Below are 23,718 nucleotides of genomic sequence, written 5' to 3'. Positions count from 1 at the left end.
CTATCACACACTCCCCTCTGCACTTCCTGGGGGGCAAATGCAAGCCCAAACAACGCTACAAACTATTCCATATCTAATGTCGTTGTGGTGTTTTCCTCTGCATACAAAAAGCTTACAGTTCTTTGCACCTTTACTGGGGAAAGTAGCAATAATCTCAGTTCACTGGCGTGCTTAAAATGGGAACTGAAAAACAATTTACTTGTCGGCACCCAAATCCAAGCTTCTGTTTGCCTCTCTAACTTTATTGTCTCTGAAAGCAGAACAAGAACTGCTTTTCATCCTTCATGTTGAGACATTGGTACCTGTTAAAGTGGACATACAGAGTCAAAATCTCTGCTTGTAGCCAGTGAGTGAAACAGAAAACTCATATTCTGCTAGTTTTGTGGGAATATTCTGTGGTAAAATGAATAATCGCCAATTATTTAACTTCGTAGGAGGGAAAATATAAAGCCATCAGGTGTTCTGAAGTTCTCAGTCTGTGTTAAGCTGACCTTGGCGTCTCTCTAGAAAACCTGGTGTGTATTCTTGGCAGCAGGCAGCACTTCCCCGAGGGAGAGGATATACAAGCCTGCAGGAATGTAGATAAACATCTAAGATCTTACTCTGCATAAGAACAACAACAAAATAATCAGTGAAAGCCTCCAAAGAGCTGCTAAGGGGCCCTTCTTTACAGTCACAAGTACCTTACTGAGAGGAAAGCAAACTCTTCTAATTGAAAATATTTCATATTTATTATTATTAGATCCAATCACAATTCTGACTTCTTAAAAAAAAAAAAGAATCGATGGAGTTTAGTTTTTCTGGGGTTTCGTTTTTTCTGGGGATGGGGAGGCAGAAATGTATGTCTTTTCTAGCACTAATTGTTTTGTCAGTCACTATTAACATGACAACTTTCAGAACCAAAAATGCAGGAAACCATTACTTTGTAAAATTTAGCAGCTTGCAGGAAATCTTATACACTTCACAGAAGCATCTACTGACTCCAGCAGTACATAGAGTTCAGTCAATATAACTGAAGGTGAAGGGGTGTGATTGTCAGGGGAAATAGTATTTATTATAGAATTTTCTAAACAGTTGGTCACCTCTGGCAATTCCACAGACATAGAGACTGCCCCTTGGGAATGCTATTTATAAGCTCAAAAGCATCTGAACAGCACTCACAAAAAGGCTGCCAGTTTCAAGAAAATTAATGACAATCTTACATTGTCAGAAAATGAAGAGAGAAGAGGCTTTGTGCTGAGCTTAAGGCATGAAGTGTATTTGCACTCCTTTGTCTTGTCCTCCCTGTCGAAGCTGGGGTATTGATGAGAACACACTGCTCATGGCATTGGCAGCTCAGACAAATCAATACAGGTAAATATAAACATGCAGGTAACTTCACATCCCTTTTTCTAAAAGGCTCCCAAGAGCCTTACTAGAGAAAATAGTGTGACTTCAGGTCCTAGAGCCTTCAAGGGGTGGCTTTGCTGTACTTCCATTAAAAAAAAACCAAAAAACAAACCACAACCCCCAACAAAATCACAAAAAACCACCCAAGACAATCACACTCAAAAGAGTTCCCTGAGTGCAAGTAATATGTACAGAGTTTCTGCACCTAATCCATCTTTTTGGTGATAGACTAATTTTATTTGTGATTTTAAACATTCCAGTTGAACACAGCAGTCCATACTCCTCTAAAGACTATCAATTCCCTCTTTTAAAAGTTGTTCAGTGTCAAAGAGTGGCACGTTCCAATTGGTGTGTCCGTGGCTCAGCTGCTGTTGGCACCACACTTACAGCACAGAGGGCCTGCAGGGGTATCAGAGACTCTCCTTTGAACACAAAAGCACTTCAGTTGTTACCATCCTCTTACCTGTGGCACAGAAAAGTACCCTAATATATAACATGTGCATTTACCGTGATACAAGTTATTTATGATGATGTATCAAATGCTTTAATAAAACTCACTACCTTTTGGGCAAACTTCAGATTATTGCAATTAGGGCTGCACTGCTGTTACTAAAGGACTGAGGGGAAAACTACATTGCTAATACTGTTTATTTTGTATGAAGTCATCTCTGCAGAGAAAAGGCTTCGTGTCCCGCTCTCAGAGCATGTGTGAGAACTGTTACAACAACAAGCAGCTTTCCGTTACTTTTATTTTGGAAAGACAAAATGGCTGAAGGCCACAGCTGTTGATTTATTCAGATGCCGAAGGAAACCATTAGCCCATTGGACCCTGAAGATGAGATTTCTTTGTGCTAGATGTTAATAAAAGGAAATCCTAAACAGTGGCTGCCAAAGGGGACTTAATACAAATGCAAAACGCCAAATGTACCTTAAAAGGAAGGAGGAAGATTGTTGCTTATTAGAGAAATAGAAAAAAGCCCAACAAAAACAGTGAAAAGCACAGCTTGCTTTTTTTCCTACTTCTTCTTAAGTACAATGTGATGTACAACCAAACTGTGAGAGGAAAACTCTCCTGCATTTAAATCAAACAGAATACCTTTGAAACATACGGCCACACATATGGCTGTGCCGTTAACGGCTACGTGTCCACGTGGATTGGTTTTTTTATCAGCATAATGTGGATGGAGCTTCTCCACAAACTCCCTGCTGTTTGCAGCTTTGTTTTAATTAGATGAAATAGCCCAGTATTAAATGAGCTGCATTCTCAGAAGAGATGTCAAAGAAAAAGCGTCATAGCCATCGGGGTAGGTAACTCCTCTTTCAGATTACTGCTTTAGTGGCCCTGTGGAAGAAACATGATTAATCATTGCCCCTACTTAGCCTGAATTTCAGAAATTCTTCCCCCCTCCAGTTCTTTTCTTTTAAGATTCTACAGTTACAAGTGCTTTATTTCATATGTGTGGAACAGAATTGACATTTCTAAATGCCATTCAGGACTTTAAAAGTATTTAGTACTGGACAAGCTGTCATTTATAATAAGGTTTTAATCAACACTGGGTCCTATTTGAAGGATGTATTTTTATATGACACAATGAGGCCACAGAACTGAAACTTGTCCTGGCTCCCTGTCTTGTCCTCAGCCCAGCAAAAGGTGGTAAGGCACGGGAGATTTTGGCATGTGGCAAAAAAATAACACAAGGAGAAGGAACAGCACTTGCTAGTCAGGGCTAGAACTGACTATGGAGAAGAGAAAGGGATTGACTGCACAGGTTGATGACGATGGAGGAAATAGATCAAGAGTGGTTAAACTTGAAACAAAGCACAAAGGAATTCATTTCTGCTGGCTGATGTTCATCAATATTTTCAACCAAGAGTTTAACCAATCAACAACAAACCACGTTTGTGGTGTTGCCACAACAGTTTCCAGTTATAGACAAATCAAATTAGGAAAAGCTTCCAGTGTCCATATGACTTCCCTCATTTTGGTTGTTTGCTCATTCTATGTGGGACAATGCAAAGTGTTTACGAAGCTGGTTTACAAAGCCATTTCCAGTTATTTTGCTGATCAACTCCCGAGTTCTTATAGATCAGCATTGATCCACACTCCATGGTTTGAAAAATACAGCACTAGAGCATGACTGCTTCGATAGCCTGAAATTTGATAGCACCCCAAATTCCTTAGTATCACCAGCTGTGTGTAGGAACATGGTATTTCATCCTTCCTCAGCAACCATCTGCCAGACAGATGACTGAGAACTCTTTACCTGGATGGAGGAAGCTGTGCTGTAGTTGCAAAAAGTCCAGCCTATGAGCCCTGTATGGCTGCTAATAATGGACTGTCTGAAGGGGTTAGGAAGAAAAGAAAGACAAAGCTCCTTTTGCTTCTTAACATAATGCAAACACCCCCAGTAGGTAAAAGAAAGAATAGGTTAAATGTTAGTGTGCAAGCTTAATTTGCCTCCTTCTTGAAAATCTACATTTTGATACAGCTTTTATGTCCAAAACAGCAAAACAACGGCTCTGTGTTTTTACGTTTTCTCTCCTTTTTTTTTTTTTAAATTTCATTTTTAAAGAGCTGTGCCTCATTCTGTGGAATAAACAGATTCACTCTCCACTGCGTATGCAGTGAAGGGAAAAATACTGTGTGTGCTGAAGGAATACTTTCCCACAGTTTGTTTGTTTTTAAATGAAATATATCTACTGCTTCTTCAAACCAGTAGAGGGAGTTTTCTCATCCAAATAATTTTTAAACTTCTGAAACACAAACCTGTCTATTTTTTCAGTAATGTTATGTTACCTACTGGGAACTGCTGCTGAAAATAAAAAGGTGAAATTTTACTATCTAGACTGTTTAACTCCTTAGTGCTAGAGGCCATTTCCTTCCAACCAATTTTTATGGGTGTTATTGTGCAAGAAAGTGCTGCAATGAAACATGCAGTGGAGAATTAAAAGCATGAAAAATCTACTCAGCTGGAACGTTTGGGAGCAAACTATTTGGTTAAAGGGGAATGTGCAATTATTGCAGTGCATGTGCCACTCAAATGTGTGTGAAACCACAACATGGTAACAGCTGACACATGATTTAAAAAAAAAAAAATTCAGTTCCTTTATTTTTTTTTTTTTTTGTGCTCAAGAGAGAGAAGTTTTGAAAGTTCTGGGTTTAGGTTTCTTTATTTGGAAATAGTGGACTACTTTTAAGATAACCACAGTGGCAAAAAAAGTTCAAGCGAAATATTCATTGTAGCACTACTAGGGAAAGAGTCTCTTATTATTCCTAGGGTTTCTGTGAGGGAAAACAAAATCAGCTCCAGTGGTGACAAATTGTATCATTCTTATTTTGTGTTATAAACCTGCATACCAGGCTATACACAACAATCTCTCTTGTAAAACAAGATGATAGCAGTTACTGACGTCAAGAGTGAATACTATCTTGATCTGGAAATGGCACAACTCTTCCTCTCCCAAAAGCGAGCAAGAAATTCAGATATTCCACTTAGCTCAGTCATAGAGCATTTAAATAGCTAAGATTTCATTTTTAAAAGGTCAGTTGAACAAACTAGTGAGAAAATAATGTTATTTTGTGGAATCTAATTGGATTTGAAAATGCTTGGAGACAAATACACACTTTTATAGTTCCATAGCATCAGAATATCAATGCTCTACATTCTGCTTGAACTAAAAGAAGAGATTAAATAAAAAGCAAGATCCAGTGTTTCCTCTGTATCTATCAGTCTAAGAGCAAAACTATAATTTCCAAGGACTGCACAAATACCAATCATTGCCTAATATCCAAGGGAAAATGGCTTGCTAAATGTTTTCAGTTTTAACTGATGTGGAAAGTGAGGAAGGTACTCACTGTAGGTAATTTAGAAGGCGATTATTGGTAAATAAGCACTTAGCACCTGACACCAGACATAACGCATATAGAAAAGAAATGAAGTAGTCACGTGATTTAACAGTTGAGCCAAAATAGTTAATAGCCTGGCACAGATGTATTTTCCTCACATGTATTATAACTGTCAACTCATATGAGGGTGCTAAATATGGGTCCCCGTGCTGCTCTGAGTCACACATGAGCAGATTCTCAGTGCAGTGGAGCCTTGTCAGACTCAATGAAGCACGAGGCAGACACAACTGTCAGTGCCACGCACCTCACAGACCACAGCCCCAGGTTCAGACAGAAAACTGTACAGGGCTGTAGGTGATGGTTTCAGCAGCATCAGCCAGTCATCCACAGAGGAGGAGACTCCTGGACTCAGCAGCCACAGGGGTTCCCTCAAGAGACGTCCCGTTTCTGCCTCACTGGTACTGGAAGGGGATTCACAGGACCAATGGGATGCTGGTGCATGAAAGGTTTGGAATAAAAATCAGGTTTTGTACGCAGACTGCTTACAAGCTTTGAGCCAGCCCGGGCCACAGTTATCAAGGCATGTGGAAATAAAACAGAATTTCAAAACAATGTCTTGCTAGTCCAGAGCATAAGAACCAAGAACTAGGGCTTTGCTCTCCAGGCTGTTTTAGGCTGAGGGGAGGGCCAAAGGTAGCTTTGTGTCAGCATGAGTGAATATGAACTGGAATGAGATTTTTGCTCCAGTTCAGAGCAGCTTCCAGAAAGGAGGCTAAAGGGAGCTCCTTCAACACTCCATAAACATGTACACTGTGTACATTTTTTGTCTCACCTCTCATTCCTGCACACACAGCTTTGTGTCAGGGTTAAAGAAGTTAAAAATCAGATGAAATTTATAGTTCCTCTGGTCCTATATCCTTTTTTTTTTTAGCATGTAACTCTACAAAGGAAGTGGAAAAAAATGATACAGGAGACAGATGATGATAATTCATCTTCATGGGACTTATTTTCTGAATTTTGTAAATTAATGCAGTACTGGAAACCTGAGGGTGCAGGAAGGTTGTATTTTTATAAAAAATAGATTCTCCTTTTAAGGGGAAAATCATGTGGCCATTGATCAGCATTAAACACTGCACCTGCTTCAAGGAAATTCTGACTGACTGGTACGTTACCAGTTCCACTGTCAGAAAAAATGGAAGCAGCCTGCCTCAAAGTACGGTGAAACAGATAAAATATCATACTGTGGTGTATGCTTGTTTATACACTTAGATTTCACATGTTGTCTTTATTGCTCATTATCTGACTCATTTTCTGTTTATGCGCCATGAGAAAGATGCTAAGCAAAAGCTGACTCCTGGAAATACTTGACATTCTTTTCAGGCTAATTTTGTCCTGAGCTTGGCTGAAACGGCTCATTTTGAACCACTCATAAAAGGATGTCTGCAGCAGGGAAGACAGAATATTTTCATTTCAGAGAGCCCTGCTGTGTTATATTCCCTGATTTTCATCAAAACCAGACCATGTTTACTTGTCCCTTTGGCCTCAGGGTCAGGGTTTTTTCTTTAAATCACTTCAATTCTAAGTAGTCGTTTCACTCATTCCTGAGTTTCCCACAAAAACCTAAGCAGTGGAAGCCTGATATAGCTTGGGGCACTTTCCTAAGTACATCTCTGAAGTAAAAAAAAAAAAAAAAATCCAACAACAAAAAAATACCCTTACCCTGTAAACTCTTCAGAAGCAACGCATGAGCCCACAAACATGAGCATGAGGTTCATGAGGTTGGCCAAGGGGACGTAGCCGCTCTCCTCGCTAGGTCTCCCTGCATGTCACCTTCCACGGGCCAGCTGAATGGCCTGGTCCCTGCAGCCACAACAGCCCCCAGATCTTCACTTCTCTGACCAAAAGGGGCTTCCCAGGGTGGTGGTTTTGGGTAAGGCCAGAGGCTGGAGGCTGCTGTGGGAGAAGGTGGGGAAGGGCCTCATCAGCATTGGGTTTGCTGAGAGACTCTGAGGCAGTTCTACTGTGGGCAGAGACCCCACCTTGGGTTGGCAAGGGGTCATTGCCCCTCAGGCAGGGGTGGCTCCACAGGAGGGACTGAGAAGTGGGGCAGCAGTGGGGCAGCTCACTCTGACCCAGCCAAGGAAGAATCATAGAATCACAGAATCAATTACCTTAGAAAAGACCTCTGAGATCATCAAGTCCAACCCATGACCAAACACCACCAGCTAGACTGTGGCACTGAGTGCCGTGTCCAGTCTTTGCTGGATGTCCCTCCAGGGACAGTGACTCCACCATTTCTGGGCAGCCCATTCCAATGTCTAATCACCCTTTCTGTGAAGAAATTCCTCCTAATGTCTGACCTAAATCTCCCCTGGCACAGTTCAGGAATATGCCCTCTTGTCCTATTGCTGGTTGCCTGGGAGAAGAGACTGGCTCCCACCTGGCTACAACCTTCTTCCAGGTAATTGTAGAGGATGATAAAGTCACTCCTGAGCCTCCTTTCTCCAGGCTGAATCCCCCCAGCTCTCTCAGATGCTCCTTGTTGGACTTTTGCTCCAGACCCAGAGGAGAAGGGGGGCTCTCACAGTGAGTGAGTGGGGATGGGGGCGGCCTCAGTAGTGAGGGGGTTGGTGCTGTCCATGAGCCAAAAGGCCAATGGGATCCAGGTGTGCAGTAGGAACAGTATTGCCAGCAGACTGGGATGGGATCCTGCCCCTCCAGTCAGACCCAGTGAGACACATCTGGAGTGCTGTGTCCACTTCTGGGCTCCTCAGGTCAAGAGAGACATGGAGCTCCTGGAATGGGTCCAGCAGAAGGAAACAAAGATGATGAAGGGACTGGAACATCTCTGTGATGAGGAAAGGCTGAGCGAGCTGGGCCTGTTCAGCCTCAAGAAGAGACACTGAGAGGGGACTCATCCATGTCTGTCGAGGTCTGCAGGGAGGGGACACAGGATGGACCAGGCTCTGCTCGGGGGTGCCCAGCAATGGGACCAGAGGCCATGGGCAGAAACTGATGCCCAGAAAGTTCCACCTGAACATGAGGAAGAACTTCTTTACTGTGCAGTGACTGAGCAATGAAGCAGGTTGCCCAGAGAGGGTGTGGAGTCTCCCTCACTGGAGATACTCCAGAATCATCTGGACACAATCCTGTCCAAGTGCTCTGGGATGACCCTGCTTGAGCAAGGAGTTTGCACCAGATGACCCACCGTGGTCCCTTCCGACCTGAACCATTCTGTGATTCTTTGAGAGGATTAGAGGGGTTCTGGGAGGTGTGAGGGGTATGTGAGAGAGTGTGAGAGAGTGTGAGGGGTCTCTGATGAGGGACTGTGAGGGTGCTGTGAGGAGGATATGAGGATGATGTGAGTGGGATGTGATGGGCTGTGAGGGGGGGGGCCGTGAGGGGACTGAGATGAGGGGCTGTGAAGGGGTTATGAGGCGGTTATGGGGGGCTGTCAGGTGGATGTGATGGACTGTGAGGGAGGGCTGTGAAGAGGGTGATGAAGGGGCTGTGAGGGGGTTATGAGGGGGATGTGAACGGCATGTGATGGGCTGTGAGGGTGCTGTGAGGACTGAGGAGGGGCTGTGAGGCGGGTGATGACGGAGATGTGAGGGCTGCGGACGCTGTCAAGGGAACGGTGCCGAGGGGACGGCGCTGAGGGGGCCGATGCCGGGGGCGGCCCCGGGGGGGCGGTGCCGCTTCCCCGCGCGGGGGGCGGGGCCACGGCGGTGCCGTCACCCCCGCCTGGCAACGGCGTGGGGGCGGGGGCGGCGCGCGGCTCTCGCGGGACTTGGCGCCCCCCGCGGCGGGCAGGGCGGAGGCAGGGCTGGCGCTGCCCGAGCGCGGCTGAGGCGGCGGCGGGAGCGGCGGGAGCGGCAGGACGGGACGGGACGGGACAGGACAGGACGGGCTGGGCTGGGACGGGCGAGCGGCCCCTCTGCCTCGGGCCGCCCGCGGCTCGGAGCCGCCCCTTCCACGCCCGCAGCGCCCGCGGATGGACCCGCCGGGCCCGGCTTGAGCGCGTCGGCGGGACCCGGAGCCGCTCCGCCGAGCCCGGGCGGGCGGGCGCAGCATGGGTGAGTGAGCGCCGGCGGGACCGGACCCTCCTCCCGCTCCGCCCCGGGGGAGCGCTTGGGGCGAGGGGACGGCGCGGGGCCCGGGGCAGCCCCCGGTGTGCCCGGGGGCGGGGGCCGATGGAGGAGCTGCGGGGCCCGGCAGGTGCCCGCAGGTGCTCGGTGAGCGATCGCTCCGGGGAGAGGCCGGTCCCGGGGGGTCTGCGGGTTCTCTGGGCTTCGGTGGGGAGAGCGAGGTGTAAGAGCGAACACTGGCCCCGTGCTGGTTGGAATAAAAGTTTCTGTGGTTAAATCCAGCCCTCCTTTCGCTTTTTTTTTTTTTTTTTTTCCCCCTCCCTACTCGGCTTCAGTTTGAGCTGCACCTTCACCCGTTTCTCCATCGAGGTGTTGGCTTAAAGAGAGACAGAGCACAGCGACCGGGAGCGTTCCTGTGTTCGTGCTGTGCAGGTTCAGGTTTACGCTGGAAGCAGTCGGTTGTACTGCGTTTGGTTTTTAATGGGAGAGCGTCGGCGTGAGGACGTGTGAATGACTTAAACACCGCTCAGCAGAGCTCTCTTTCCTCACAGGCAGTGTCCCCACTGATGTTCAAAAGGGTCCACTGACCATTTTGTTTGTCTTTGATACCTCCAGTCTTGTCGCACCTCTTGCTCTCCTGTGTAACATCATCTCCATGTACTCTGGAGAGGTGCGTGTTACACTGTGTGCTTATGCTGCTCTGTGCAAATGTGCTATTTTAGAGCGGGATTTAAGCTTTTTAAGTGCAAGGATACCTGGGTTTTGAATAGCTCTTCTTTATCTCCATCTTCATCCCTATAAAACTGAAGAGGTGCAGGGTGTGCAGGTCAAACGTGCAGTTACTGAAGCAATAAAAGCTCCTCCTGACTCGTTTTCTACTGATTATGAAGATGGGCTTTCAGTGTTTTCATTTCAGTGAAAGAAGCCTTATGTGGCCAAAGCACACTGAGAGTGAAGTCTGGAGCTTTAAAGTGAAATGAGTGTTTTAAGATCTGATGCAAACCAAACTCTAAAGAACTTGCTTTTTGTGATTGTTCAGAATAGGTAAGACTTGCTGTTTATTTCTTTTTGGGCTGTGTTGTTTTATTTGCAAGTGAGAAGTGTCTGTCCAGGTCATTGCAGTGGCTTGTGATGGTAGTTCCTAAAGCATAAAAGTTTAGTGTGCTAATTAAACATTTTGAAGTCAAACTGCCATGATGAAATGTGAAGTACCTCAGGATTTACATATGGTATGTCTGGGTTATTAAAATCATTAGTATAGTATACTCTATTAGTACAGTTAGAAATACTGTGTAAGACTTAAGGAAGGACTGAGTCTAGTTTATGATTGTACATATGTATGATTATTGTGTGGTATAAAACCATGTATACATTGTTTTATGTATTTTTTCCTTAAGTTTCCTTTTCTTAAGGCACTCCTCTTCTGATGACAGTAATGAGCATGTTATTACTGCTGCAGAGGCTACTGAACTGAGTGGGTGCACACACTGTGTCAAGTATTGTTATTGCGTGGGTTATGCTAACCATAACAGTTTGTGTGTCTGTGCAGTTAGAGAACAGTTCCTGCCAGAACGCTGGCAAACCTCTGTAAAGGATTGTGGAATAATCCCAGAACCTTTTAAACAGATTTTCTCTGAAGGTGTTCTCCTTTATGCAGATTTCCAAGTGTTGCTTTCTTTTGATCGAAAGCAGAGAGGAATGTGTATCTCTAAGAGTGGAAAAGAACTAAATCTAGCTTACCCTGCACTCACTGTATTTAGTGGTGGCCTCACATTTTACCTTGAGAAGTCATTAGTTGATTATTTTATTACTGGCGTCATGGCAGAGCTGGTTCTTGATAAGAGATTGTTTGCCTTTTATGTCAGCTTGATGAAGAGATTTTACATGTGAGAGGTGGCTTAGAGGGGAGTGTTGAGTATCTCTGGCAGACTCAGGGGTTTCTGAGATCTAGGGAGAAGTAAGAACAGGGCAGTGTGACTCTGGAGGAACCAAAAGGAGAAGGGCAGAAGTACAGAATGCCTTGGAACAGGTTCTTTTGTGTTCTTTCAGTAGCTGGAAATTAGTGTTTCAGGAGCACGTGTCACTCAGGCGCCTGAAGGGTGGGGAGGAGGATGTTGTCAGAGGTGACACACGAGACCATATGAAGCTACTAGTAATGCCCACTGACACACTTGAGCTCTGTCATTATAATTCTTTGCATGTTGTACCAGCTTAATCATGTGGATTCAATATATGACTCCACAAACAGCTAGAGAAACAGATTATTTAAAGAAAAAAATATATTCAGATGTTCTAGGGGAAAAAGACTTTATTTGATTGAATTGTCCTTTGCTGTTTTGTGTTGATATCCACTTGGAGAGAGGTAGAGTTCTGTGTGTTGGTGCATTGTAACATCTGTTTGCTTATATGGCTCAGTAACTGATAATTGGCCTAATTATAGTTAAGAAATGGTTGACTATACAAAATCTGTGTTAACAGGAAGGTTGAGCTAAATTTGCAGAGTCTCTTTGCAGCTAATTATCATATGGTTTTCCAACTAATAAAGAAACATTACAGCAACAATTGATAAACTGCCACAGTGGAACACTGAAATCTACTGAACTCCTGTCAGTACCTTCTTACCTATATGCATGCCCCCTCCTCTTTTATTTCCAAAAATTTGTACAAGCTTTGATTTTTGGTTCCCGTGAGTCACTACATTTGAAATTTTCTGCATTTGATCTTCAGACAATTTTGTAATTTTGGAATACTTTGGGAAGCCAAACATACTTGTTCATTGCCAACAGAATAAGTATAAATCTGTTTGATCTCTAGAGTAAGTTCATTGAGCATTAAACTTGAGTGAAGCCTTTTGCTTTTTTCACCTTCATGTTGGCAACAGAAAACAATCGTACAAGGTTTCTGTAAGCAGACTGAGAGCTTACAAGAACCTATTAGAACATTACTTCAGGGTTTGCTCTTTGATTTAAAAGCAAAACAAAAAACTCCACAAAACCTTTGCAATCTCCCCCTTCTTCCTCCCCACCCCCTTAAAAAAATGGGATACTCCATACAACCCCAAGCAAAGTGGATAGTATAGATGAACAGTCCTTTTGCTAATATTTTACCAAGAAATATGTTAGATGGGATGCCCAATTGAACTTCTATTGAAGAATACAATGATTGAATCAAAAGTGCAAGTTGTTAAACTTTTCTGTACTTGGAAGAGCCTAATGCTGACCAACTACACTTGCACTGGCCAAGCTGAGCAAGTACTTTCTTACTTCATTTCTTTATTCTAGACAAAACTGTAAGGGAGGATGATGTGAAGTTGACCTCTGGAAGAGAGATGCCTAAGCTACTGGGAAGCCTAATTACTGTGACTGGGAAGAGCTGATGGATACTGAGTTTGGGTCAAGATAGAGGAGAAATCCCATTGAAAGGTGCAAGAGATTCTGTCAGCTCAGCTCTTGCATTTTCCATTTTTTTTTTCTTTTTTTTCTTTTTTTTTTTTTTTCCCAAGAATGGAAGAGCTGCTGTACTGAGAGCCCTGACTGTGGAGTGGGTAGGGAGGAAAAGGATATGGAAAGCAGGTTTGAAATGGAAAGTTGTTCTTGTTTGGTCCGACAATCAGTAATTTATGGGCTTTCTCAGAGGTGTCTGTGGTTTCGTCAGAGCTTTTTTATAGATAGGAACAGACCATGAGGGACTTGGACCAAGGGGCATGAAGAATGTGGTTTTGCCAACCACAGCTGCCTGTGACAGTGGAAGTCCCTGTTTAACATAAATGGATGTGTGTGTGGGAAATATGTCCTTTCAGTGTGAGGGTATGTTTTTGTTTTTTGTTTCAAAAACTGCTACTTACTCTACCTGACAGTATTTTTTGAGAAATGGGGGATGATTGATTGGTGGCTTCAGTTTGAGAAGTTTTTCCACATCTACTTTTGTCCTGTGTCAGTCATTCCAGGTGATGGTCACCTTTACCTGATGGTTACTTTAATTTTTATTTCACTTTCATCTTGTTGAGGAGAGTTGCTCAGGACTGTGTATTTGTTATTCAACACTTAACTCTGTGCAGGGGTATAATATTTACTGTCTTGGTTTCTTCTGTTTTCCTTACAGTTCTTGTTTCAGCTAGGTAGGATCTATACCTTGAAATCTCTTTACCTTCACTGGCTTTCTCTGTTGTCCGACTGTGCTTGAGGTTGTTTTTTTTTTCTCTTGAGTGGGTTTTTGTTGCATAAACACAGGAAATGTGTGGTCAGGCACCCTGTGCTGGCTGGGGCTGAGCTGCCCGCTCTGTCCTGCTCTGGCTGTCATAGCTCTGCTCCTCCATCCGCTTTGCTTCCTTGGAGGTGCTGTCACATATGACTGCTGGTCTGGTAGCTCCACAACCTGGCTTGATAAAAATGATTTGTTAGGAAAGAGCAGCAATGTATGTGCTTAAAGTGACTAAAATCATCGTGACAGAAGTGGGTGAGTTGATCAGGTGAAACTCCTTGCTAGTGGATCTGGGGTGGGGTAGTGATTTCTAGCAGCTGTTCCAATCTGCGATGGCCACCTGGGCCCTTAAAAAGTGTCTCTGGTTCATGATAGGGGTTTAGCCTTTTTCTTCTGTTCCTTTTAAAGTGGGTGTTTGTCTTTTTTAAGCTGGCATCCTGTATTTTGTGATGTAGTTAAATTTCATTCAGCTTTTTCTTGTCTGACCCTTTTCCTTTCCATAGCATTGCTTTTTTCCTCTTCTCTGAATTGTGAATTTGCTAACCATCTCAAATGTTCCCAGCTCTCCGTGAAGGCAATGCCTGAGCCTTTGCTGTCCCTTATCATGGACATGTGGTGATGAGAAACAGTTTTCCCCAGTGCTGTGCTGTCCCTGTGATGGTGGGAGCACAACTCTGCTGGAGCACCACCCGTGGCTGTCCTGCTGCATTGGAAAAGCAGGACTGAATCACTGAAACTGCCTTTTCAGTCACCTCTTTTCCAGAGTGATCCCTTGCTGTGTTAAATAACTGTTCCTTTTGCCCTGAATTTCTGTGTTTCTTAGCATAAACTTCAGACTTCAGTTCATTTGAATAATACAACGCCAGCACAACTATTTATTTTCTCTGACTAATGCCAACAAATGTTTTTGGGTGGGATTGTGTTTTACTGCTCTAGCCCCATGCAGAATTGTCTTTCTTCGTATAAAATCAGTGTGAAATACTGCTTTGTCAGAAATCCTGAACAAAGACAACGATGAATTGTAGATATTTTCGAACAGAAATTTAAGACCTGCCACTGCCAGAGTCGTGCATCAGACTGAAGGAGAAGTCACAGTATGTGTCTGTCTGCCAAATGAGTTAAATCTTTCCACTTTCGGGGTGATGTACGCTGGAGAGAATATAATATGAGGTCATTTAGAATATTAAGTTAACTTTTCTTAAAGGAATATACATTGCCTATAACACGCTTACAGTATTAGGCAGGATTACTTTCAGCAGAATAAATTAGAATTAATATTTTGAATAACTGAAAGAAGTGAACCATTTTCCTTTAATTTCAGCAGTTTGCATAGTGCTGATCTGTGGTGTTACAGGTGAGAGCTGCAGTTGGAGCTCTCCACTTGATGCTGAAGAGCTTTGTGATTGTAAACTGAGTTTACATTTGACATTATTGTAAAAGAAACTCAAACAAATTTTATCACTTTCACTGCTACAATGAGATAAACCATTACTTTAAATTATTTAAATGGCTTAAGCTTACACTGTTTCTTAACAGTAAGTAAATCACCATAAACATGATACTTTTTGTCGTTAGAGGGGTATGTAAATGGTTTTGGAATTAAGTCTTAGGTAGTCTCATTTATTTTTGCTTCTGCAGCAGCAGAATCTGAGATGCTGTGAATAGATTTTTGTGGATGGGAGTTACTAATGATTTTTACTTTAATGTTGAATAACAGTTTTGCCTGAGTTCCTGGCAACTTGCCTGACTTACCATTTAAAGAAGTCTCTTAAGTCATCAGTTTCTACCTCTTGGATAAAATTACTGAATGGTCAGCCTTAGTCAAATGTTTTGACTGTGTGTGGAGTTTGATCTTTGTAAGCTGGCACTGAAGTAAAGTCTTACCCTTTGCTTATCTCTGTCTAGTGAGCATTGTCCTCTTCCCTTCCTTTTACAAACCAGATCATGCAAAACTTTCCTGTCTTCCTGAATTAGCTTTCAGCCAGGCTGGCTCTCTAGCACTGAGACCAAGCTCATGGTGGCAAAAGGAGTGAATGGAAGCAGGAGGAGGATGTGGATGCTACTTACAGTGGTGTCAGCTGCAGCAGTTACAGCAGCTGACAGTCATGCCTGGTAGGGATTTTTGTCTTCTCATTTTTAGCTCTTCAGTTCAATTGTGGATTTATTGGTAACATACCAGTATACCTTAATTCCCCTTAGTTTGGGTTTTAGTTCCACCTCCCACCCCCCCCAGCCAGGTTGCATTGTTGTTTCCCTTTTCAGGAAAGATATAAAAGCAAACTTCTCAGAATGGTTCAAGTTACTTCCATTCAGTGCATCTTTGGGACTGGGGGATAAAATCTCCATCTTTGCTGCTTGAAGAAATAAATCCACAATTTTTTATCAAGTAAAGGAGAATCACATTGCTTAACTCTGAACTTGTATCTTGAGTTATGAATGGATTTGTTTTAAAGCTGCTTTGAGCGTAATGTCTCTTCTCCTAAAGTCTTCCTGTGGGTGCAGTTTCAGGCTGTGCTTCAGAGATAAGCTCAGGCTGCTGCCGCAGAGGTCCAGAGCTGTACCTTCCTCTCTCCAGCTTGCCGTGGCTCTGCTGGCTGTGAAGGATGAGCTGGTGTGGAAGAAACTCCTGAGCCAGGTTTGCCATCCTATCAGCTGAATGGCCTCACTCTGCCTGCACAGTTTGTGAGCTCCTGGGCAAGAGAGTGGATGGGACTGTAATTCAGGAGTCAGGGAATGGACAGTGTTTCTCCTTTTCCACTTTAACCTGCACTTACTTTGCACTAGATCCACCCTGAAGTTTCATCACTTTCTTCTGAGTGTCTATGTTAATTGCTCTCAAGCGTTTGTGATCCAGCAAATGATTATCTCACATTTCTTTATCTTCATTTTTAAAGTGGTTTTTTACCCTCCATCCATTTTAAGCCAGCCAAGTGTTCTTTTTAAACTGTGCCTCTAACTTGTTTTTTAAAAAATTGATTTAATACTAACTTTATAGAGAAAATAGTTCCTAAACAGCTAGAATTTGCAATTGAGGTGCCTTTTGTATTTCTGTGGATTTTGGTCTTGATTTTTCTCAGTAATGTATATGTTTGGAAAAGATAACTGAGCACAATATGTAAATATATGCCTCTGTCCTTCTGTATCATGGTTTTCTGCAGTTGGGCTGGACTTCAATGTTCCTATCACTTTAAATGTTTTTATGGAGTTTGGCTTATTTAGTACTGTCATAAACCAAGAAATGCAAGATTAACTAGAATAAACCTGCCTAAAACTTAAGGTAAATCACATTGCTGTTTGCACTCTTTGTGACATCTGAATATTTCTGTCGGGGAAGTTGTTAATTGCTAGAACAAATTGCCAGGAGAAATGCTAGATCCATCAGTTCTTGATATGGTCAGTCCCCTGGATGATGCAGATATCAGTGTGTTCTTTAATCTTCCCTTTTGGCAGATTTAGTGATCATGTGTCCATGCAATGATCTGGTTTAAGGCGCTGGCCAGAGTTGAATCCAACTGGAGGAGAACCAGCTGTGTCTGATTTGGCAGCAAAGTGCACTGACACACCCTGGAGCAGTATAGCTGTGAGACCAGCATAAGGGAACAGTGGTGTGGGAATGAGTTGGGAGAGACTGCAGGGTCATTCCCTTCAGCCTCAGAGTGTTGGAGTCACTATAAAATTGTTGTCTGTAAATGACTAAAGCCATCGTTCCTGAAAAGCAGAGCCCATCTGTTTTGCTTCTGAAGTGGTTAAGTGAAGAGCATTCTTTTGTTCAGAGTTTTTAGTAAGAGACTTGGCAAATTCAGTAGGATTTGTGCATTGCCTGGGAGTGACCATGGGGTTTCAGGTGACCATCTGACGGGTAGGGTCCATGGGTTGTTTGTTTGAAACCTGTGTCCCAAACAACACTTTGTGTTCAGCTGAGTTTGTGCTGTCCTGGAGCCAGGTGAAATGAGATGCTGTTCTGCAAGGCGGGCAGTGGAAGTGCTGAGGTGAGCAAGGCTTTTGTAGACTCAGAGATAAAAGCAAATATGTTAATCCCACGGGTATGGTAGATAAAGAGACAGCAGATCCTTCTGAAAAGTGCAACCAACAGAATATTTGCTTCTTATTAAGCATAAATTCTCATGAACTGTGCTGTTTTGCTCTGGAAAATCAAATGTGGTGCTTTGTTTGCCGGACCTCTGTGTTACTGAAAATACACCTTGTCCTTCAGCACAGGGAAGGAATGTTTGTGAAGTGGAAGATGATATTAAAAAGCATTACATTAAAACATTCTCATTATGAGAACTGTAAGTATAAGAAGAACTGCTTTTACTGCCTACCAATATCTGGGTAAGGATGTGATGCAAGGAAGTAGAGGAACTGGAAATTGTCTTGGTTGACACCCTTTACAGCTCTAGGAGAGCTCGAAGGCATTTCTTGTAGCCCAGTGTGCTATAGGATTGTCTGTGAATTACCTGTGTGGTGGTTGTCAACTAAAGGCACAATTAAGAGTGTCTAAAATTGCTTCCTCTATTTTTCGTGTGTTCATCATCTTATTAGATGCTTATTTTGGGGGGAAGAGAGTTTGCTCTTTCAATCTTAATTTTTCATTCTTCCTAAGAGAGAATTATAGGATACATAGATAGATTGTAATGTAAATGGCTTCTAATATGTAGGTTGTGCAAGAAAACTTGCCCTGTAGACAGCTAGTAGGAGAAAGCTGGCTGGGTGAATACAAGATAAAATAAAGCTGTTTATGAAACAGGAGATGTGCTGTCAGTAGAATAAGACACAGCCTGCCATCTCTGTGCAGCAAGGAGACTGTGCTGATTTCCTGTCAAGACAGAGTTGCTGTTCAGTGCTCTGTGATGCTTCTGCAGTTCTGAGCAGCAACAGAAGTGGTAAATCCTGACCTTGGTTTTTAAAGAAGCTGAGGACATACTGCTGATATTTTCCTCTCTTTGATTTTACTTTCTATTTTTTTTTTCTTTTGTGTGTGTGTAGGTGGGTCACCAGGGTTTTGCCTGTAGTTGTGAAACCTGTGGGGACAGGTTTCAAGGGGATTTCCTCTGGTTCCAAATTCCAAGCTAGTCCTTCAAGTGAATGTGTTGAGAACAGTGGAGGTGAGAGTTAGCTTTCTATGAACTTACTTTGGGTGCTTTGTGTCCTGACCTCAGCAACTGGTATCCTTTGCCCCAGACAGCTTTTCATAACCTCCTGTAAGTCCTCTGCTCCCTCCTCAAATTCTTCAAATACCAATCCTCCTGTTACTATCAATTAGCTCTGCAATACACACACCACATGCTGGAGCTGCTTCCAAGCTGCATATTTGGTAATTAGCCAGCCATCAGGTTAAAAGACCAAGAGTGCTGGGGCAGTCCTGAAGTCTTTTCCATGGGAAGGACTGAGGTTTGAGTGCTTCAGTGCTGACTCTGCAAAAAAAAAAAAAAAAAATATACAGCTCTTATTTTTGAGATGCTGCTCTTCTGGTGTGTTTCAGCCAAATGTGTGTACAGGGAGAGAATTGGGAGGGAAGCAAGAGGACAGCCAGATAGGGATGACCATGTAACCCTGGCTTCTTCAAGTGTTCAAGGTTATGATCAGGTACTAAAAAACCTCCCAGTCAATGAGGTGGGGGGTGATGGATGTACTGCAGTAGTATTGGAAGGTTTGGTCAACAGGAACCTTGTGTTATTCCTGAAAGAGCAATGCATGGTCCAGCATTTAGGAACGAACTACCTTACTGTCTACCAGGTGGCCTGAGCAGGATAGTAGCCAGGAAGTCATGGGGAGTGGTTGTACTTACAGGACTAAAATACTGTGTCCAGTTTTACTCCTCCCTCCCCTCAAATGCAGAGGGAATGCCACCAAACTGGAGAGCTGAGAGTGGTCAGGAGGGTGGTGCATGTGGTGTACAAGGAGTTGGTATAGCCTGGAGAAGGGAATGATGTGCTCTCCTTGGAGACACAGTGAAAAGTTGTAATTCAGTGGCTGCAAATGAGGACAATGGTAACTCCTGGTGAATATAGTGTGGAAAAATCATTATGAGAATTGAGTATTGGAAAAGGTGCCCAGGGTGGCTATTTTATCTTCATCCTTTCAAGACTTTTAAAATTTAGCTGGACAATCTCTTGAGCAACCTGGTTTGACTTTGAGATTAACCTTACTCTGAACAGGTTGGAATAAATAACCTCCAGAGATCCTTTCAAACTTTGTTTTCCAGTGACTGGATGCACTGCAGGCTATGCAGGTTGAAGTCATAATCTGAATTAAAAATTGTTTAAATAAAAATCATTTAAATCCTTCTAAATCCGTGTTACAAGTGGGTATTTAAAGAATTGATCTCTGAACTTTTAGAACATGATTGAGCTAATGAAATGATTTTGCCTTCTTTAAAACTATCTGACTGAGGTTGTAGGGTGCTGTTGAGCATTTGCTGTTTTGACTGGCTTTTGTAAGAATCCGTTGCATAAGGATTTCTTTCTGTGCTTTTCAATCCAACACTTCAGTTGGTTGTATTGATTAAAATGTCCACACTAAAAAGTTAATTAACTTTATTAATGCCACAATTATTATGGACTGTCCTGACAGCATGGAGTCAGATAGGAACATTTGTCCCTGTTTTAATGCTAAGCATATTTTGTGGTTTTTGCAAGATCCCAATCTGGGACCATTCAGACTCTTGCATCATGTCTCTTTTCAGAGATGAAGGGAACACTTTGTGCATGCTCCGAATGATGCTTTTAAGTTTCCATAAATTTATTTCAAAACCAGATTCTTGCCTTGTTTGCACAAGCACTAATTGTCATTCAGAATTAGATATATGCCAAATTGTAGGCTGTCTGTCAAAGCATTTCTGCATTTTTGCAGAACGTGAAAGGAGTTTTCTTTTGGTTTAAACCCAGAAGGCTCTCAGAGACTTTCTTGTTTTTGTAACTCATGAATTTATAACCTGGAGCTATGATCATGATGTCCTTTTTGGCTAGGGGAATCCTGAGAAAAATCTGAAGGAGGAGCTGAAGCTTTTGTAGAAACATAGGGTTCTGATATTGTAGGAAGGAAACTTTTATAAAATTCAAATACTTTTTTTTTTTTTGAGAGGGAGAATGACTTTGTAGAAAAAATCTACTATAAGCAACAGAGTCTTCAGCTTCAAATGGTGTGGTGTTTTGTTTGTTTGTTTGTTTTTAGCTAATTATCTAGTGGAGGCTTTAAGGGAAAAACTATAAATATGTTGACCCTGTGGTACTTTCACTGCTTATTTGGTGCTTTGGATTTGAGCTAAATCTGAATACAGTATGATTCTTTTGTTCTTCAGAGGTTTTTTGGCATGGCTTTGTTTTAGCAGCTTTTGTAATTTGGTGTTTTGTGACTCACCTTGAATGTTTTGCCAAGTAGATGTTATAAAATTAACTTCAGGGAAAAAACAGAGGAAGAGGCGTAAATCTATATATGGAACAGTGTCTGAGTCATGACTTCAGAAAAGGTGGTGTGTTTTTCTTAGGGTGCAGTCCCCTCTGCCCTCTAAGATCCCTGGTTTTCCCTGCATGGTGAATTAGTAGCATTCTTTCCCCTTCTGCTTGTGAAGAGTTTTACTGCCTTTCCTGCACGTGTCACCTCTCATTTCCAGGCTGGTTTCTTGCAGTGAGCTCAGTTCAGACTGAGAGAAATAACAAGTAGTACAAACCACCTCTTTCTGCTTAACATCACTTCCCAGGCAAAACATTTTGACCTCTTTTGTCCTTATAAATCAATAGTAGTATCAAATCAATAGTGGGTGGTAGAGATTTTATTCTTATACTTTCCATTTCATGTCTTCTCCTGCTGTGAAGAGAGGAACCTGGCAGTTCCCACTCATACAAGTGAGGGACTGAATCAAATCCACAGTTGTAATATTTATTAAGATTGTGACTGAGTTTAAGACAAGTATTTCTGATAACATGTCCTCCTTCTGTAGGAGACATGATGGATGAGTCTTCTAGAGTTGATTTAATAAACCTGCAGTGAGGAGTATATCCCTAAAATGCTTTTTTTCCCAGCTGACTGATAATGGTGGCATATCATCTACAGGGTACCGTGGTGGAATTATGAGGGTATATGTGGAGATGAGTTGCTTTAGCAAAGTGAAAATTGACAAACGTTTAATTTTCAGTTGTGTTCGGTCACACACAATGTTAAGCACTGTAATGCACTCCAGAAAATTACAGGAGCCTGCAGTAGGAAAATGAGGCCTATGTGGTTTTCACCTCTCAGGCCAGGCTGCTGGGCAGGGTTTCTGCTGGGCTGTTTAGTTTCATTCTCAAAGTATCCTGCTAATTGTACCTGAGCCAGCGCGAGAAGCTGCCGGCTGCTGTTAAACTACAACGAGTTTCTCATTAGTTGAAATAATTTGGGAGGAAGAGCATACATTTTTAACTGTTTTCAGTTGTTCATTGTCCTAATTATTTCAGCTTTACAGGGCTGTAAAATTCAACATGAACTTTTTATTAAAAATGCGTGGTGAGTCATTTCTTGGAGAATGCACCATTGCCTTACTCAATCTAGAAGTGCCAGGCGGATCCAGGGCGGCTTCCAGATGTGCTGACAGAACCAAGTCTCCTGGCTTTTTAGACTGTCTCAAGGGTAGACTGCTATTTTTGTTTTTGTTTCCCTTTTTTTAGCCGAACTATGCATGTAGAGGGATTGTTGCTTTAAGCAGAAAATGTTTGTGCTAGAATGGGATAATGCAGCATAGAGCAAGTTACAGAAGGATTAAGGGAAAACAGCAGTCACTGCAGGATGGACAGAAAAAACCTGAACCTTACACAAGTTGCCTTATCCCAGTCTTTTGACAGCACTTGGAGCTGGCTGGGGATTATGTTGTCTGAGGGTTCATGATTGAGGTGTCAGTGGCACAGCAGCAAGAAGATATTTTTGGGACTTTCGGTGGCTGAAATTAATTTCAGTTTGGCCAACTTCTGTAGACTTCCCTGTCAGCTGTAAACATAAAATCAAAAGTGTAAGAAACATCAGTGAGGGATCTGAGAGATCTTGTGGATCACAAGAAATCTGTGAAAGTCATAGGGATGTTTCTGAAAGAGAATATGCTAAAGCCAGTTACCAGTACATTCGTTTGTCTGTGTGGTCTATTTAATACATAGGTAAAATATCATTAAAAGATTTTTGTGCCTGAATCACAAAATGGCTTAGGTTGGAAGGGACCTTTAAAGATCATCCAATCCAACCCCCTGCTATGGGCAGGGACACCTTCCTTTAGACCAGGTTGCTCAAAGTCCCATCCAGCCTGTCCTGAGACATCCACAACTTCTCTGGGCAACCTGTGCCAGTGTCTCACCACCCTCACACTGAAGAATTTCTTGCTTATGTCCAATCTAAATCTCCCCTCTTTCAGTTTAAAACCAGTGCCTCTTGTACTGTCACAACAGACCTTGGGAAAAAGTCTTTCCATCTCTCTTACAAGCCCCATTTATGTACTGGAAGGATGAAATAAGATCTCAGTTGTCATTAGAAAGATAAAATGTGGTGGGACCCCATACTTCAGGAAAATAATAGAACTAGCTTTTATTCCAGCTTGTTCCTTCCCCTCTTCCAATGGTAATTTTTTTTTCTTTGGAGTGCACAGTGTTTAATCAAAATAGGAAGCTGTCAGTAGCTGGGTTGCTGATGCTGGATTTTGGGGAAACAAAGACCCAAATGAGATACTGGATATTGTGAGACTTAAACAAGATGTTTCAAAGTTGTTTTGTTGCCTTTCTGTGGCTCGGTTGTCATTGTTGGTTTTCTCTGTGATGTGTATTTATTCTGACTTTGTTCTCTTTTTTTTCTAAAAGCCATCTTTACAGCACTGGATGCACAATGTAAGCACTGGAGAGTACTTCTTAAGTTTTTACCAGATCTTATAAACCATCACACATGTCCAACACCTTTTTGGTGGTTACTTGTGATAGAAAGATACTGTATTCCGGAAAAATGATACATTAAATTCCCTTCTAAAAGAGGGTGTTTTTTTCAATCTTATAGAGGAGTGAGAGCTGGGGCTGGCAGACTGATCTGCCCCAGCACAGTGCTATGGATGTTGGCTCAGGTGGGGATGGTGCTCTGACTGCTCAGCTCTTGTACTGGGGAAGTGGGAAGCTGCTTGTTGGGAATTTGGCCTGACCTGCAGTCGTGGTGGCTGATTGCCATCACTCATCTAATGTTGCTTCAAACTGC

General features: G+C 42.7%; 1 protein-coding gene across 2 annotated transcripts in view; it reads left to right on the top strand.

Moving 5' to 3' along the window:
* The first annotated feature begins 9,159 nt into the window (after positions 1 to 9,159).
* Positions 9,160 to 23,718, top strand: part of CD2AP (CD2 associated protein) — an 85,088-nt gene continuing 70,529 nt past the window's right edge. For both annotated transcript variants that reach the window (XR_007628920.1, XM_050315418.1), the window contains exon 1: positions 9,160 to 9,312. Coding sequence is in view for 1 of the 2 variants with exons in the window: in XM_050315418.1 (XP_050171375.1) it covers positions 9,309 to 9,312 (4 nt within the window). In the remaining variant the exon portion in view is untranslated. The remainder of the gene's footprint in view (positions 9,313 to 23,718) is intronic.

This window comes from Myiozetetes cayanensis, unplaced genomic scaffold, assembly GCF_022539395.1.
Source record: "Myiozetetes cayanensis isolate MyiCay16 unplaced genomic scaffold, myiCay2020 scf2-11, whole genome shotgun sequence".
Lineage (NCBI taxonomy): Eukaryota > Metazoa > Chordata > Aves > Passeriformes > Tyrannidae > Myiozetetes > Myiozetetes cayanensis.
Note: the sequence above shows the minus strand (reverse complement) of the source record. Positions and strands in the feature narration are given on the sequence as shown.